The sequence below is a fragment of the Lontra canadensis genome, unplaced genomic scaffold, assembly GCF_010015895.1.
Source record: "Lontra canadensis isolate GAN:19392208 unplaced genomic scaffold, GSC_riverotter_1.0 scaffold2, whole genome shotgun sequence".
Classification (NCBI taxonomy): domain Eukaryota; kingdom Metazoa; phylum Chordata; class Mammalia; order Carnivora; family Mustelidae; genus Lontra; species Lontra canadensis.
The window spans coordinates 33,939,513-33,957,620 of NW_022630996.1; the positions used below are offsets into that span (position 1 = coordinate 33,939,513).

Genomic DNA, 18,108 nt, shown 5'->3' on the forward strand with positions numbered 1-18,108 from the left:
CCAGGTGTATATGCTGTGTCCCCATCAAAAAGCATAGAAGAAAGTATCTACCATGGTCATTCTAGAAAAAAACCATGTTTAAACTGTTAACAAGTTATATACTTTGACCAGTAAATAGGCAAGTCCCCACTAATGACTATTCATTCAATAAATTAAGGCTGAATTTGAAGAAGTCTCATTTTATACATTCACGTGCTTGCCATGCAGACCAACACTGTGCAATTCACAACTAGATAATTAGAATGCTGAGAACAGACACCCTGAAAAGAGTCAGCACTAACTAGATTTTTTTAAAAAGATACATAACCTGATGTTGCTGCTTTGTCTTTAGATTGAGACTGCCGACAAGTTTCTCTATTTAATTCTTCTTTGGGCCGAACTGTCTGGGACACAGTTGACTTTTCAATTGGTTTCGATATCTCTGTTTTCAGGGGACTTACAGGAGTTTTCTGAAGTAGCTCAGGATTTTGTCCCTTACAATTTTTAGCATCAGTAATGGCTGTAGTAGATTTCACTGGGGAAGAAGCAGCTTTCTGAAACATGATAACACTTAAGGTAAACTACAATATTCACAATATCAAAAGGTAGTCTTATAACAAAACGAGTCTAATTCTATTTGCTTAGTAGCCTTTATGTAAACTTATGAAAAAAAAAATTCTCCTTAATAGATCAAACCAATTTGAAAGGTTTGATAAAAAGTCAACTTTGAAAATGCTATTATTAAAATTATAATATGTAGTTTAGCACGTATAATACACTGAGGAGTAATTTCATATAAGGGGTAGGGTCACTCCCTCTTTTAAATAACAATTTCTTTCTGATTATCTCACTAGCACCTTTATAAATTTTAACTGTATGAGACCACACTGCATATTTTTGTATTTTAATTAAGTCAATATTAATTCAACGCAATCATATCATGTACTGCATGGCTAACTATAACATATTATTAAGTGCTACGTGCCAAGCACTTTGCTAAAGGTTTTATGCACATTATCTCATTTAAACCTCCCAATAACCCCTTTTTTCCCATTTTACAAATGGGAAAACAAGGTTTTGCAAGATTAAGTAACTTGTCCAAAGCTACACTTTTAATTATGTGGCAGGGATTGAATGCAGGTCTATCTAATTCCAAAACCTGGCTCCACATTAAAAAACAATGCTCAGAAAAGTACTTTTTTTTTTTAAGATTATTTTTGAAAGTTGATGATGTAATTCATGTGCAAAGTAAAACTTCCAAACATTTCAAAAGGATATATAGTAACATTATCATAACCACCCTTAAAAATCCTGTTCAGCAATTTGCCTTTTGAAAGCAACTTGAGCTACTAGTTTATTACATGTCTTTTCAGAGAAATTCCATATCTTAGATTTATACGCATACATAAAACGTTCTACAGGGAGAATAATGTTCAGTGCTCTCCCTGATGACTAAGAGGAGCCATCATTCCATTATTATACACCTTGGAATTATATGAAATTAGTATAATTTACTTGTCAACTACTAATTTATCTTAGGCTACGCTACCAAATTTAGGATTTTTACTTTCTATGACACCAATTTCTAAAACTAGATACAAACACACTACATATATGTGATAAAATACTATATATACATTATCACTCATAAGGAAAAAAAATGATTTCCAAAGACCAATATTGCATTGCTTACCACAGAGCTGGAAATTGCAGCATTATTCAGAGATACAACCACAACACTCGAAGATGGAGCTTTATTCAAAGAGGCCTCGCCATCCCTTTGGGAACAGCATGTAGCTTCCTGCTTAACACTGCTGCTATTGATCCTAGCAGATGCTCCACTTGCAGAGGAAAATTTGGATAAACAAGTGGTACCAGGCTGTTCTTGTGCACTGTGTTGCTTTGCAGATGAGTAATTTACATCATCTTCCCACGAGCAAATAGTTGCTGCAAGGTTGGCCAGACGGCCCCTTCTTCCAACTGGAGTTGCCGAGGAGGCATCTGAGAGGGCTGGTTTGGGAGAGGAGTCAGCCCTTTCCTCTGATGGCATTGGGGAGATGACTGAGCTCTCGGGGATATCATCTGGAAATGTTTTCAGAAAAAGACTTAAAACCCGTGTTCAAGAGTTATGCATATGTGTAATACCAAGATCACTCCACTCAGAACTTTTAAAAAAGAGTTAGGAGGTTTAAGAACTAATAAAAAGCTCTTGATTGTATCAAACTACCAAGTTGCTTAAATTTGACAATGTCTTTTCAAATCAGATGATACTTCATCCAAATTTGAAAAAAAACAGGTGAACTTCTTATACCTATTTTTTCTAATTCTTAATGGATTACGAATGATCGAAGATACCATACACTTAGGTCATAATTTTAGAATTAATTCATGATGTTACAACATCGCACAATTTAAGATTACATATTCCACAGGCACGTTTGTTTTAAAATGGATGAGACCAGTGCTGTACAATAGAACTTCCTGCAATGATGGACATGTTCTAGATCCATGCTATCCAGGACAGTAACCACTAGCCACGTGTGGCTTGTGAGCCCTTGAAATGTGGCTAGGGCAACTAAGAAATGTCATTCATTTCAATTAATTTAAATCTTAAAAACTATATATGGCTAGTGTCTACAGTATTGGATAGCACAGGGTTAGACTAAAATGTTGCCCACGGTTACTTCATGTGGAGATAGATCTCGAATAGTAATACTTAACTTATGAAGACCTGTAGGCATAAAGCACATATAGGGAAATCAAAATTCCACAGCACTTACTACTCCACAAATTCAGTCAATGGAAGAGGTATCCTTCCTACTGTCCAAGCCTTATACTTCTGCCTGAATTCTCAATTCTACCCCTCTAAAACTTTTCTTCTCTGCACATAGATGTGCCCATCTGTCTCTAGCTCTGTCTTATCTTCGAGCTAAAATAAACACCCTCTCACCAACATACACCCCGTTTTAGCTACTGTCCCTCTAGCCCTACACAATATTCTCTAACTACCAGACACCCGAACTGGCCTCTGCCTCCACGGCTGCCCTGAAGTTGCCTTCGCTGCTGGCACTAGATGCCACTACACATTGCAGGCCTTGTGTTTCCATTGGTGGCAGCATCCTCTACTAGTTCTGCTCTTGGGCCATATCCTCCATGGGGTCCTTCTACCTACCAACCACTTCCATTTCGTTATCCCTCAGGCACCCCAAATAATGTATGTGATGCTGAAACTACCCCAAACATGTTCCTCCTCATCGTGGCCTCTTTCTCCTTCTCCCTTCTACTCTACCACCACCCAGACATCTAGCCCAGAGATCCTCCCTCCTAAATCTTACAGATCCCACCTCTCCTCTTCACTCCTGGCCTTCATCATTCCACACCAGGATTATAACATTAACCTTCTAACTGGTCTTCCTGCTCCCCCTGCTCGATATCTCTGGCCTATTCAATCCCTTCTCAATTCTGATGCCAGAGTGATCTCTCTATAACATTTGTCTACTTAAACTTTCCCAGTATCTCACCATCACCTCCTGGTTAAATTCCACAGGCTCTAAACCCTGCTGCTTTCTCCAAACTTATCTCTTGCTTTTCTACCAGAAAATATCTACTCTTTATGTACGTGCTCTGTTTACGTATCTCTGTGCTTCTTAGGCATCCTGTTACTTCTGCCTAGGAGACCTTCTCCACAGTCTGAACCAGTAGTCCCTCAGTGTCTTGCATCTGCCTTCCCTAGAAAAGCTTCCCTGACCACCACCATCCCTGCGATACCCTTTTGCATACCTCTATCGCGTCCCTGAGAATAAGACCTGTGCTCTAAGCAGATGACAGCTTTACTGTCATATTTTAGGAATGGGCTTAAGAGACCTCTAGCTCTTCTAACTATTCTCTATCAGAAAAGAAGCTTCAGTTAAGTTATATTTTAGTATAATCCCTCATTTAACTGGTTTATACCCACAGTCCTGGAGAGCATACACTAACTCATTCATCACAAACACTTTATTTTCAAGTTTTAGTGCTTAAAATTAGACAGGCTATGATCCCTTAATGAGATTTACTTTCAAGGCTGAGGTAGGCATTTGTTAACATTTGTTTTCAAAATGTTCAAAGTCACTGTGGCAATGCTTTCTGCCCTAGAATATTTATGGCCTTGGCTGTTCTTCTCACCATGCATTATATCATTAAACCCTCTTTCTACTTCCCATAGAGATTTCTTGCCAAACAGAAAGGAAACATCCTTGTATTTAGGCACATTTACTGATTAGCCTCCCCAGGAATCGTAAAGAAGCACGGTTAGCCCTGCCCACTACCAAGATCACTAGGTGTAAGAGACCGCATGGGATATCTGCACCCTGATCCATACCCGGGAACATCAGGTGGGTCACAGCAGGCAAGGGTTGAGCCCTAGAATCCAACAACTGAGGTTGAAATTTTAGCTGCTGATCCTGGTAAGGAATCTTAGCCTCTCAGAACCCAGTTTCCTCTTCTATAACATGAACAAAAAAGTGGTATGTATGTCTTAAGATTTTTATAAGAATTAAATGTTATACTGTATTAGAACAAAAAATATTTAGAATGCCTAGCACTTTACACAGTAAGTATTGGTTCTTGAAATTACCATCACTGCCAAAAAGGATAATCTTAAAACACTCTGCTGTCCAATACTTACCATTTTTCAGACCAAAGAATTGACATTCATGAAAGACTGCCTAAAATTTATGTCGCCCATCCATTTCTTCAGATCGCTTGGTCTCAATTCTGGCTACGCACCAGAGTAGAACACAGAGATTAAAAAAAAAAAAAGACATAAGCACACCCCAGGGCTCCAGCATGCTCCTGAGATTACAATCCAATGGTCCAAATGTTTCTGTTACACAGGAGTCAGGCTGAGAGCCAAAGCTTGAGGAACACTTCCTTGGGTAAGGCCCAGCTGTCACTGTACAATGCTGGCTCTCTTTGGAACTGTGTTCACCAACTGAGCTTGGAGCCAGGCCATCTGCCTACCTTGAGTAACCTCACACATGAACTACCTTCTACAAAGTCATCTTTGAGGACCCAGGGAGGAAAGTTCTCTTAGGTCTTTGTTCCAGCACGGTTCTGCTTTAATCTTATAAATAGTAGTGAAATAATTGATGGTGTATCACCTCCTTGCCTTGGCTGCTAGCAAGTTCATAACTCTGGCAAGTGAGGAGGACCTGAATGCCTGCATTTTACCCTCCCCTTCTTTGTTCTTCCTTCTCTTCACCCAAGAATTTCCTTATTTTTGTTTTGTAATATAGCTCTTTTTGTGAGTCATCTCAAGGCTTTTTTTGTAACAAGATAGGAGACGAAATTGATCACAGAACACATAACCCTGCTGATTTGCTCTTAGACTCTCCATCTGAGTATGAGAACACAGAAGCAAGGATCAGGTCACTTCATGGGTTCCCAGCACCCTGACAGACATGTGTCGTAGGTGCTCAGTAAATGTTTACGTTTTCTCTCCCCTCTATTAAATAGCATTACATACCTTAACCACTCAAATTTATTTAATTAGTTAATCCACAAAATAGGATTTCTTGCAGACAGAGCTCAAGGTCAGCAATGCTAATAATGACGAGGGTATAGTTTGTTCTCTATTGTGTCTTATTGCAAGTATAATTCTGTTATGAGACCAAGCTTCTGTGAGCTGCTCTAAGAACCTCAGCAGCATCTCCTTCAATGAGAACACAATCAACTGATAAATATCCCATTGATATACAAACTACTTGTAAGTGATGGATACTGAGGAGATAGATAAAACAGAAGCAGTGATCTTTCATGTGTTAAGTGATACCTCAAATTTTCATCCGACCAAGTTCAATCTTACTGAAACAGATTTTAAGGACCAGGCCATCCGTATCATTCATACCTGTCAGATCATTATTATCCCAATGGCGCCGCTGCTCTACCAGCTTTTGCATTCGTGTTTTCACTGAGGACCCTGCAGTTGCTTCCAGTCTCGAGTTGAGCCCCCTCCTCACGCTGGGCACCGGGGCCAGGGCCTCCTCTGCAGCACTGATAGGAGCAGGTGCTTGTGGCTGCGCCTGGGGAGCCGGAGGACTTGGAGGACAGGGTTTTGGAGAAGCGGACTCAACTGGTTTTTCATTTTCCAAGTTAGAAACTTCTACTTCTTCGGTGGTGTCAGAACAGCGTTTCTTTGATGGTGATGGTTTTGTACAAGATTTCTCTAGATTAAAAAAATGACACCCACCCCAAAAATTTCAAATTTCTGTAATTTCTCATAGCCTGAAAAACCATCAGTAGGTACTTAACAAATTACTAAAACGTGATGTTTCTCTGTTCTCTTTAAATGATTTTCCTTATAACAAGAAATATGTAAAATTCTACTTTCAGTAACTTAGAAATCTGGTATGAAAGATTTCTTTCTTTCTCTTTATTTATTTTTTAAATTTATTTGACAGAGATCACAAGCAGGCAGAGAGGCAGGCAGAGAGAGAGGAAGGGAGGCAGGCTCCCCACTGAACAGAAAGCCTGACTTGGGGCTCAATCCTAGGACCCTGGGATCACGACCCGAGCCAAAGGCAGAGATCCCAACCCACTGAGCCACCCAGGCACCTTGAGAGATTTCTTTTTAAGCAAACATATAATTTATGGTTTAAAACACCTGAATGGGGGGGCGCCTGGGTGGCTCAGTGGGTTAAGCCTCTGCCTTCGGCTCAGGTCATGATCTCAGGGTCCTGGGATCGAGTCCCGCATCGGGCTCTGTGCTCAGCAGGGAGCCTGCTTCCCTCTCTCTCTCTGCCTGCCTCTCTACTTGTGATCTCTCTGTCAAATAAATAAATAAAATCTTTAAAAAAAAGAAAAAAAGAAAAAAAAGAAACAAATCTGGGAGCCATCAGTGTAAGGACAGCGGAGAACCCGCTTCCTCCTCTATCTCTCTTTCTGCCTGCCTCTCTGCCTGCTTGTGATCTCTCTCTGTGAAATAAATAAATAAAATCTTTTAAAAAAAAACAAAAAAAACAAAAAACACCTGAATGGGGATGCCTGGGAGGCCAGCTGGTTAAGCATCTGCCTTCAGCTCAGGTCATGATCCCAGGGCCCTGGGTTGGAGTCCTGTACCAGGCTCCTTGCTCAGTGGGGAGCCTGCTTCTTCCTCTGTCTCTGCCATGTCCCCTACTTGTGCTCTCTCTCCCTCCCTCTTTCTCTTGGACAAATAAAATCTTTTAAAAATTAATTAATTAAAATAAAACCCCCAAATGAAAAGATATTAAGATAATATTCTCAAGGTATAGGACTAATACTTTATATAGTCTTAAGACATTAGGAAATAGGGACGCCTGGGTGGCTCAGTTGGTTAGGCCAATGCCTTCAGCTCAGGTCATGATCCCAAGGTCCTGGGATCAAGTCCTGCATCAGGCTCCTTGCTTGACAGGGAGCCTGCTTCTCTGACAAATAAATAAATAAATAAAACTTAAAAAAAAAAAAAAAAGACACTAGTAAATAAAAAATGCATACACCTAGAATAAACAAACATTTTGAGTGATTTTTAAGATCATACAGCCCAATCACCTCATTTTTAGATAAGGAAAACCAAGCACAGAGCAATTATATTACCTTCCATAAAATGACACAGCTAAGGGTCGAAACAGGCTTTCTGTTTCTTAAAACAATCTTCCACGAACAATATTAAGCAAGGTTAGAAGAGAACCTGCTTGAGGTTTGGGAAAGGCAGGGAACCAAAAAAGCAACTCAATTATCTGGTTAATACCAAGCAAAGTTATTGGCACAAATGTTTTCATATTTTTATAACATTTCATATTTTAACGTGCCATGGACACTATAAAATAAAAAGGCCTAAAATAAAAAGGAGCTACCCAACCATGAGGCATATTATTTCTACTCAAGAATGAGTTTTAATATATCTCCTGGGAAATTAACATTTTAGAATATAGGAATGTAAATTGCATATGAGGCCAGTATTCCTGGCTGTCTGACCTAGTGTTCTCGCTCTGGCAATACCCAAAGTTCTGTTATGTGGGAGCCGTGATTGCCCTCAGAGACATCAATCTAATCAAATTGACATTCTGAAACTTTCTCAACTTCTGTAATTCATTTATTAACTCATCTAATGATTTTTTGAAAGTGTTCCTATTTTAACATGCATCACCACTTGGAAATAGAGAATTCAATATATTCTTATATAAAACAGTAAATATTTCCACCAAAGCATCAAAACATAGTTCCAATCACTAGTTTTAAAGTACATACACATTTCATTGTATAAACCTATGTCACAATGAAAACAGAAAAAGATCCTGGACTGGAGCTAGGCCTCTGTCTTCCTGACCAACTACCATATGTATATAATATATATACCCACATATGTAATATACATACCATGTACGTCTGATATATTTACCACATAATGTAAAATATATACCAAATATATGTGATATATATGGTATTCCCTCTCTTCAAAATGTATAGCTATATGAAACTAAATTCCCATTCCATGGTTAGCTTACAAAATAATCGTGAGCCCGCTCCATGCCCTTATCACTTTTATAATATTGCTTCTGCCTTCTGTGATGCTCTCTTTCTATATGCATTTTTAAAATTTATGCTAAGGAAAATGATTATCTCCAGACAATTCCATACTCAGGGAAAAGATTAAGGCAGCTAACTTACTGATACAGGCTGGGAATTCCAGGATTTAGGAAAGAATAAAATAAGTTTCTGGGTGAGTTTAGGTTAGTTTGTTTGTATATTTATTTATTTTTGTCTAATTCACCAGGTCTTAGATCAACCACCTATGCCTTGAGCTTAGCTCTAGAGCTGGTTCAACAGACACAGGATGAAAAGGCGCATTAAATTTCAAGCCTCCACAAGCAGGTCTGCCATTTGTTAACCTGCTCGTGCCAGAGACCATCTGAAAACTTGGTAGTCAGCTGTTCCCGCACTGTAGGGGTAGATAAACTCCAAACCACTACTATGTATGTGTTCCTCTGCTCCTTTACTTTTCTCCCCATGGGGGTTTTAAGGGTAACTTTGGGTTGAGGAAAATTATGTTAGACCAATTAATTTGAAGTATTTATTGGATACTCTGCTCCGGTCTTGTAGGTCTAGGCCTAATACAATCAGCCTGAACTAGAAGGCTGACCTTTTCACAGAGGCTATTATTACATTTGTCTCCCAAAGACCTGGGTTTTTCTACATGCACAATAAAATGGGGCTTATCTCTTTTAAAAGATGCCAATTTTATTCCCCCCCCCAAGTCTTTTACCTTCACTACGAGGTAGGGGTTGTTGGTTACTTGCTTCCGAAAGTGGCTCTCTGGCTCTCTTAGCGTGAGTCATGGACCTTGCGGCTGCCATGGGCCTCTCGGCCATCTTTCTCTGGAGGTTCTCTCGCCTGGCACGGGTTCGTTCCAGCAGTTTCTATATATGTAATACAGCAGCGTTAAAACACAAGTTTAGTCAAAATTTTGCAAAACTTGAGGTACCTTCTAAAATCATCAATTACCATATAACAGTTAAATACATTCCAAATGTGAAATCCTATGTAATTTAGGTCAAAATTCACCAAATAAGCACCCCAGTGTCAAAATTATCACAGATGTAATATGAATAAAATGGTTAGGTTGGTTGTATGCGATTTAAAATGGCCAGAAGTTTTTTCTGCTTCCATCCAAAGGTAGAATCTATTTCCATACCCTTGCGTTGGGCTGGCCTTATGATTCACCTTGACCAACAGAATGTGGCAGAAGTGATACTGCATGACTTCCAAACCCAGGCATCAGAAGTCTTGCAGTTTCTCTTCTCATTCTCTTAGAACACCAGGTGAAGCAGCCCAGGTCAAGCCTGTTAGAGACACTTGGCCCAGCTGAGAGCTAGCATCAACCACCAGACTTGTGACCATCCAGTACCAGATAATTTGCCAGATCCCTGCAGATTCCGGCATGACTCCAGGGGACACCACTGGAAACAGAGCCTCGCTGAGCCCAACGCAGATTACTGAGCCACTGAATCATGAGAAATAATGCGGTGGTTGTTTCAAGCACTTCGGGGGCAATAATAGTCTCTCAAAGCTGTTCATTTCCTAATCTCATCAACTTGTGAATCTGTTACTTTATTCGGCAAAAGGGACTTTGCTGATATGATTTAGAGTCTTGAGATGGAAAGATTATTCTGGATTATATGGGGGGGCAATATGTAATCACAGTTGCCTTATGAGACAAGAGTCAGAAAGGTCAGAAATGCAACAACAGAAGCAGAGCTTAGAGTGATGGGATTGTGGCTCTGAAGATGGAGGAGGGGGCCACATGCCAAAAAATGCAGGTGGCCTCCAGAAGCTACAAAGGGTGAGGAAACAGATTCTCCTTGAGAACCTTCAGAAAGAACACAATCTTGCCAACACCTTGATCTTAACCCAGTAAAATCCATCAGCCTTATGACCTTCAGAAGTTAATAAATGTCTATGATTTTAAACCACTAAGCGTGTGGTAATTTGTTGTAGCAATGAAACTAATACAGCCACTAAGATTTGGTATAATGGTAAACAGCAAAAGATAACTAACATATTTAGTCTTTTGAAAACATGACATTTCCTAAGATGAAAAAAACCCTAAAAAAATCCCATGTTTTATTTAACTCAGTATCAATATATTATAAAACAATTTTAAGTTGATATCTTAACCATTCCATAAACTCATGATTACTCTGTTCTTACCCTGAATCAACTAATACTTCTATTTGAACCAGCATGGCAGAACAAACACAAGACCCTGTAAAACAATTCCTTTTCTTTCAAAAGTATGCCTAAAGGAGGCATGCAAATTATTGGCTGGAGTTTATACGCTGCCCCACACGCAGATACTGTGTTAGTGAAGACTAAGGAATTACACTCCCATTCGAACTTTTTAATTTCCTTAATTAAAATAGAATAATTATTCTTTAAAATTCCTCTGAGTATGCAAAAGAAATAGCTAAATTTGAAAGGTACAACTCTCTCCCTTAGGAATGATTTCTTCACTGAAAGAAGTGAGGCTAAATCTAAATGCCATGTCACTGAAAGAGTTAATCCATGAACCCAAAGTTGCCCAAGACACAAGTCCTTCACCCTTTAAATAAAAGTCTTTAACAAACTCACAAGTGGTACTGTTATATAAATTCACATATATATATATATGATAATTTCCCCGTGATAAAACATATCACTCCCCAGATACAAAACTAGCTTAATTTTATTCATTCATGGACATGCCCACATTCCACTCTGGTCAGTTAGAATACTTGTGAGTCAGTATATTTTCAGTTACTATGAGCAAGAGGTTGATTACAAAAGAATGTGGCTTTGCCATTCAAACATACACAAGTACTCTATTGTCTACATTAGATTCAAAGATTTCAAAACTTTAAGAAATTTGAGAGAGATAAGCCAATGTTCCCTTATCTACAAAATAAGGACTAAAGATTGATTTAAAAGAAATTATATATCTAAGGAAGATAAACTCAACAATTCATTAAGTCTAAGCCTCTATAATAATGCATCAGAAATTCAGGGGTTCTTTATTTATAAGATACATTCCTTCAAACATTACAGCTCCTTCTTTAAATAATTGAGGCATAAAAAAACTGCAATAACTAATGTAACTGGGAAATATGACATTCCACATGGATGAATCTAGAATAACTGAAGCTTACAGTCTAAGCAAACTCTGCCACACACACATCTGAAATCATTTCTGACAGAAATCTTTCTAGGAGGTATTACTGATTCCCCTACCTTCTTTTTCCCCCCCACCTTCTTAAACAGCGTACACTCAATATAAATTATTATTTTCAATATACTCTAGCAGCATTCTTTCCCATGTCAATACAGAGATTTTCACTTACTTTTCAAAAATAAGAAGAAAGTCCATTACACAAAGTAACAGCATGTTTATTTACTGCACAAGAGAAGATGCTTTACAGAATATTTTAACTGTGGCTTTTCTCTTTTAAGGATCCTACACAGAAAGCTCTGACTTGGCACACCTGGCCCTGGGGTTCCCTACGACAGTCTCAGTCTCAGACTCTCTCTCTCTAATAAATAAAGAAATCTTAAAAAAAAAAAAGAAAAAGAAATGGCAAGGCTGGATTCAAAAATCAGGCTCCAGAGTTTGGGCTCTTAATCACTTTGCTATAAACTGTCTTTTAAATGGCTCAGTCATTAAACATCAGACTCTTGATTTCAGTTCAAGGTCATGAGTTCAAGCCCTGCATTAGGCTCCACACCCAAACTGTCTTCTGACTAAATCCAATTGTTCTTTTTAAGAACTTATTGTCATGAGAAACAACTTCATATCAACGTAACTTTTTAAATGTTATCAGCTGGTCATAATAATAAACATCTGCCTTCACTGCTTGTTTGTCCATGAATCAAGATGGCTTCCTTATTTCTGGTTAGTCCAAGAAGAATATAGAAAGACACTGCCCTGTGAACCTTGTCTAGAGTCTTATTCAAAATGCGAAACAATGAGACACTTAAGGAAATGTGAACATTGACAGAATATTTGATAATAGTAAGGAATTGCTGTTAAATTTTTAGGTGTGATAACAGCACTATGATTTTTTTCAAGTGTTTAGTGTTTAATGATAAATACTGAAGTATTTATGTATGAAATTATATGATCTCTACAATTTTCTTCCAAATGATCCAGTAGGAGGGATTTGAGGGGAATACAGTGAAATAATATGGCCATGTTTTGCAGGGTGATGAGTCCGTGTGGAGTTATTATACTTGAGAATTTGAAATTTTCTACAATAAAGGAAAGAACATGGCTAAAATGTTCTAACAATTACTGTTGTATATAATTATGTGTTTGTAAAATAATTTGCACTGAATGGCTCTTTTTAAAAATTTTTTTCAACAGAATGTTATTGGATGTGCTTGATGTTAGGGAAACCTCTCTGAGTAGGAAAGACCAGGCCTGCATTCATGAAACTCACATTCGGACAGGAAATATATTCAACAGGTAAATGCAAGTGAGATGAGCACTGTGAAAGGTGATCTGCCTTTGAAGAAGGGATATCAAAGTGAGAGCTGGAAGTTAAATCAAGCAGAAGGGGCAGGGAGAGAAGAGTGTGCCAGACAGCACCAGTGACACCAAGGTGGAGAAGCAATGCACAACAGCCTTGTTTGAGAAAAAGAGAGTCTAGGATGGCTATAGTTTTTTCAACCAGAATCACCAAAAGAATTAGCCCTTAATGCTCTGACATTAATGTAATGAATTAACATCTCTCCTATGCTTGCAGGATGGCATGGTTATGAATCACATTTGGGAAAATTAACAAAATAGTTTCTCAAATCATTTTCTGTGGTTCTGATAAAGAACTCTAGTTGAGAAAACTACTTTAACTTATTTTCAGTCCTTTTAAGACAAAGATCTGTACCAGTTCACTTGCCTGTGCAAAAATGTTATGAATGCTATAATTAAGCACCTAGTCATTGGAACCAACTCAAATTATTCACTCATTACCAATTAAGGAAAAGATTTCAAAGCTGTTTATTCCAACTGCAACTGATCTAACTTTTTATAATGTAAACCATACATGTTTCTGAGCACACTATAAAGCGAAAGCTTTCTTCAAATAAAAGTTTCTTTCAACGGAGATTTGTACTAGCTTCGGAATGTCATTTTCAAGTAAAATGAAGTACGATTTTCAGCCAAGTTTCAAAATGTGCTGTTCCTGTCTGTTACTTAGGAGAATAAAAAGAATATTCAGGACATAGAGCTAATGTTTTAAGGAATCCTATCCTAGCTTAGTAACATAAAATATCTTTTTAATTTCAAAGTATGTGAAAAATATATGTTGCATGATCAGCCCTATTTTTTAAAGCTAATACAAAATGTGTTCTGCATTTTCTGTCAGAATCCTTAAGGTTAACTAATGTTTTCCCCTAAATGATTGAGAATTTGAAACAAAAATAAATATTATGTTTGAATCCAAGTAAACTGTAACTGCTGAAACTTTTACAATCTTAGACTTATGGAATTGTAAACTACATCTCCCCAAAAAAAGAAGTATTTCTACTCTCCATAGCATTTAAGTTTTTGAATCCAGTGTCCAGACATTTTTAGGGCCACTTTGCAACAACTCAAGAAGTAACAGTTTGAAACTTGCACAACAACCTACAGAAACAGGAACTGTTCTGGAAGAACAGGGAGTAGACAACTGGCAACACAAAACTCAAGTATGTCCATGTACATTCTCAACAAGACTGGCCAGTAATAGAAAAATAATTGACACAACGACGTAATTAATCCATATTCAATTTCCAAAGGACAAAAGACAAGTATTGCTGTAATGTTACGCTCCATAAACACACACAAAGAGGTTTCCTATTTCTTTACTCTGCTTTTTTTTAAATTGTCGGCTTTTAATTTTGTTTGTATATATTCGGCTAGCACGGTTTCCTTTCCATTCTCGGGGATGAAACTTCTTCCCTATTTAACTGAGTAATCAGACCTGAAGAAACTATTGACTCTATAGGAACGGATGCAATGGTTTCAGGTACTGGCTTATTTTAACGTTTTGCTGTCATTTCGTTAACAGCATCCTTTAAATGCAGGGCATTCTGCGGGCCGCCTGAACGCCGCAAATCACATTCCATTTACAGGCGGCGGCTGCACACAGCACTGAGTCATTCAAGCTCCCGACTCCACCCTACACTTTATCCCGGCTTTCACTTCCAGCAGGACCAGTTCCGCCAGGCCCCAACCTCCCCCTCGGAGGGAACAGGGCACTACGACCGAGGGGCTTTACAATAATCCGGGCTGACAGCAGGCTTTTCGCTACCGCCTTTTAGGACAGGCTCAAAACCTTCCTCCCGAGGCTTCAGCGGCAGGACCGCAATACGTCAACCGCGGACCCACAGCAGCCGCGGAGCCGGCGGCGTCCTCCCCCCATCCCGTTCTCCCTACGGCTCCCCCAAGGGCCCCCCTGCACACACACGCTGCGCACGCGCGCGCACGCGCCCTCCGCCCGGTGGGCCCAGAGGTCGCGGAAGGTGGGAAGGGTTAGGGTAGGAGCCCACAGTGGCGATGGCAAGCTATCCCCGCAAGTTTTCTCACCTCGGTAAACGGGTCCATCGCCCCGGGCTTCTCCTGTCGGTTGCGAGACGACGGAAACGGTGGTTCAAATTCAGAAAAAGAAAAGTAAGTCTCGGTTCAGTGTGTCACTTGGAGAAAACCAGAAGGCCGGGGCGGGGAGGACTCTCCCAAACTCCTCTCCTCTACCCCCTCAGCCTCCAGTGTCAGAGTCGGCCTCCTGCGGCCGTTCAAATTTGAATTTCAGCGCCTGTACAGCGCGCCTGCGCGCGGGGCGGAGCGGGACACGCCTCTGTCCGCCCGGGCTCTCGGTCACGTGGCGGTGCCGGGCCTCGGGGGTTCTTGAGCGTAGACCACCTCCTCTCGGTCACACCCCGGCTCCCGAGGCCGGGGTGCGGCGGAGGTGCGGCTCTCCGGGCGCTCCAGCCGGCTCCGGGACCCGAAGCCCCACCCCAACGTTCGCACAGGCACCCTGTTTAAACCGATCTTTTGGAACCTTTCCGCCTTCCCTCATTACTTAATATAGGATTAACAGCCCTTATGTTTGAAATCCCACTGGCCTGGTGGCCTTTTTTCCCCCGCCGCTACGTCGCCCTTATGGAGGCTGTGGGCTTGACCCTCATGAGAGGTTCTTCTAGTGGGATCCCGGATATTTGAGGCTAACGACCCACCTCGGGCGCTAGAGACCGTTTCTCATTGGGAAGTAAGGCTAATATTAACAGACTGAAAAGTTCATACACGAAACTCCTGTGTTGCCTTTCTATCTTAAATCCCATCCAAATTTATACAGTGTTAGAGCTGGAAAGTTAGGAAGCCATCCACCTATGTGCTTTTACAGCCGAGAGCGGGGAGACCCTGAGACAAGTCAGTCTTGTCCAGGAGAAAGGAAAATCCCATTCTCAGCTCATGGTCCCCTCTCCACCATGAGATCAAGCTGTGTCTCATGATTGCTCTTTACGGATTACTCAGAATTGCAAAATACGTTATGTTATTACTGTATCAATTATTTCTTCTTCAACAAGTCTGTATTAGGGCTTGTAAAGACAACAGTTCCTGACTTGTTCAGTTGAAAAGTAACACCATGTAGATGAGGGAGTGACTGCCTAACGGCTGAACAAACCAAAACTATTTCTCCCAAGTAAGATGTTTTGGTATATTTAATAACCTTTCCATCTTAGCAGTCAGTAGACGTTACAAAAAGTGTTTCACTAACAATACCTCTAATTTGAAATTTGATGGTATAGGTTGTAATAAAAAGAATTCTGAGTGTGGAGCAGGAAGAAATTTGTTTGGGATTTTGACTCCCTAAGGACCATTTGACCTTAGGCAAATCATTCAACCCACTATTTTTAAAACCTTTTGAAAATACAGTTGAAGCTGACCCTTTACCTAGAAAAATGCCCATTTAATCATAAAGTATTTAACACAGAATTTCATGAAATTCATGGCCACCAAGTTAGCAACATACTAAAGGTTTAGCCTTTCTAGATTTTAGCTTACTCATCTATAAAACAAGAATAACCAACTGCCCTGAATTCCTCAGAGTTATTAGGAGGATCAGATGAAAAACTGAAACAGAACCAGAAGTATTCTGTAATTAGCCACTACTGAAGTGTTTGGTGTATCAAATTATTAATACTTAACTCAAAATACACTACTTATGAACCAATGAGGAAAAGAAGTTTGCATTTTTACTAGACAGGAAAGTATATGTGTTGGAGGGGAGGAAGAAAATGTTTTAAACAATATTGGGAAAGAAGTCATTAGAAATTTATGTAGTCTGTGAGCCTTAGATTTTTTTTTTTTTTAAGATTTTATTTATTTGACACAGAGGGAGAGAGATCACAGGTAGGCAGAGAGGCAGGCAGAGAGAGAAGGGGAAGCAGGCTCTCTCTGCTCAGCTGCAGAGCAGAGAGCCAGATGCGGGGCTTGATCCCAGGACCCTGAGATCATGACCTGAGCCAAAAGCAGAAGTTTAACCCACTGAGCCACCCAGGCACCCCAAGCCTTAGATTCTTTATGACCAGATTCTAGTCAAGACTAAAAGAGATACATAAAGCACATAGAACAAAAGAGCTACTCCAAATGTTTATCTTGCTTCATAATCCCCTTATGTCTTTGGTCTTTACACTGATAATGAGGACGGTGAAGATGATAGCAACCACCAAAACAGTAGCTGCAACATGTTCAACACCTCCCAGCTGCCAGAAACTGTGCTAGATACTGAAGTCTACTCTTCCTCTAAAAGAGTATCAGTATCAGAGTCGGCCTCCTGCAGCCGTTCAAATTTGAATTTCAGCCATGGTCACCTACCATGTCTCCTTTTTTTCCATTCTTACCCCCTGGTACTTCATTCTTCAGTCTATAAGCTGGAGATAAGTTTTCTCTTTTTAAAATTTGTGTTATAAAATATTTCTGGTTTCCAAAAAAGTAATGAATAAAACATAACCATGTACCCACCACCTAGCTTAAAGAGATATATAATTTTATACTTGAAGTCTCCTGTGAGTCTCTTAATTCCATTTACCTTCTGCTCCCAAGGGTTAAAACTATCCTGAATTAATGCTTATCATTCCCATGAAATTTAGGTACTTTCATTACATCTACATATGTATCCTTAACAATATATTGTGATCTACATACAATTTTTTTATTGTATGTATTTTTCTGCAATTGTTTATTTTTCTGCTCCATATTCTTTTTATGAGATTCATCCGCACTAATAGTTGCATTTCATTCATTTTCAGGGCTATATTATATTATATGAATATTCTTGCAATTTATGTATCCATTATCCTGTTCGTGGATGTTTAGCTCATTAACAATATTTCATTCCAAAGATTCCACGATGCTATACTTTTTAATTTTTTAATAAACATATAATGTATTATTAGCCCCAGCGGTACAAGTCTGTGAATCGCCAGGTTTACACACTTCACAGCACTCACCATGGAACATACCCTCCCCAATGTCCATAACTCCACCTCCCTCTCCCAAACCCCCTCCCCCCAGTCACCCTCAGTTTGTTTTGTGACAGTAAGAGTCTCTTATGGTTTGTC

At 39.6% G+C, this 18,108-nt stretch overlaps 2 protein-coding genes across 6 annotated transcripts in view; one reads left to right on the top strand and one right to left on the bottom strand.

The window, feature by feature from the left end:
* Nucleotides 1-15,179, bottom strand: part of ANLN (anillin actin binding protein) — a 50,701-nt gene extending 35,522 nt beyond the window's left edge. For all 3 annotated transcript variants that reach the window (XM_032871552.1, XM_032871562.1, XM_032871542.1), the window contains exons 1-5: nucleotides 15,074-15,179; nucleotides 9,242-9,395; nucleotides 5,867-6,184; nucleotides 1,673-2,061; nucleotides 308-533 (exon numbers count right to left, since the gene is read on the bottom strand). In XM_032871552.1, coding sequence (XP_032727443.1) covers nucleotides 308-533; nucleotides 1,673-2,061; nucleotides 5,867-6,184; nucleotides 9,242-9,395; nucleotides 15,074-15,091 — 1,105 coding nt within the window. In that variant the 5' untranslated portion in view covers nucleotides 15,092-15,179. The remainder of the gene's footprint in view (nucleotides 1-307; nucleotides 534-1,672; nucleotides 2,062-5,866; nucleotides 6,185-9,241; nucleotides 9,396-15,073) is intronic.
* KIAA0895 (KIAA0895 ortholog) overlaps nucleotides 1-18,108 on the top strand; it is a 91,615-nt gene that overhangs the window by 4,490 nt on the left and 69,017 nt on the right. For 2 of the 3 annotated variants that reach the window (XM_032871575.1, XM_032871585.1), the window contains exon 1: nucleotides 14,973-15,157. The exons of the other annotated variant lie outside the window; for it this stretch is intronic. In XM_032871575.1, the coding sequence (XP_032727466.1) occupies nucleotides 15,044-15,157 (114 nt within the window). In that variant the 5' untranslated portion in view covers nucleotides 14,973-15,043. Of the gene's footprint in view, nucleotides 1-14,972; nucleotides 15,158-18,108 lie in introns of those variants that run through there. 3 annotated transcript variants of the gene reach the window in all.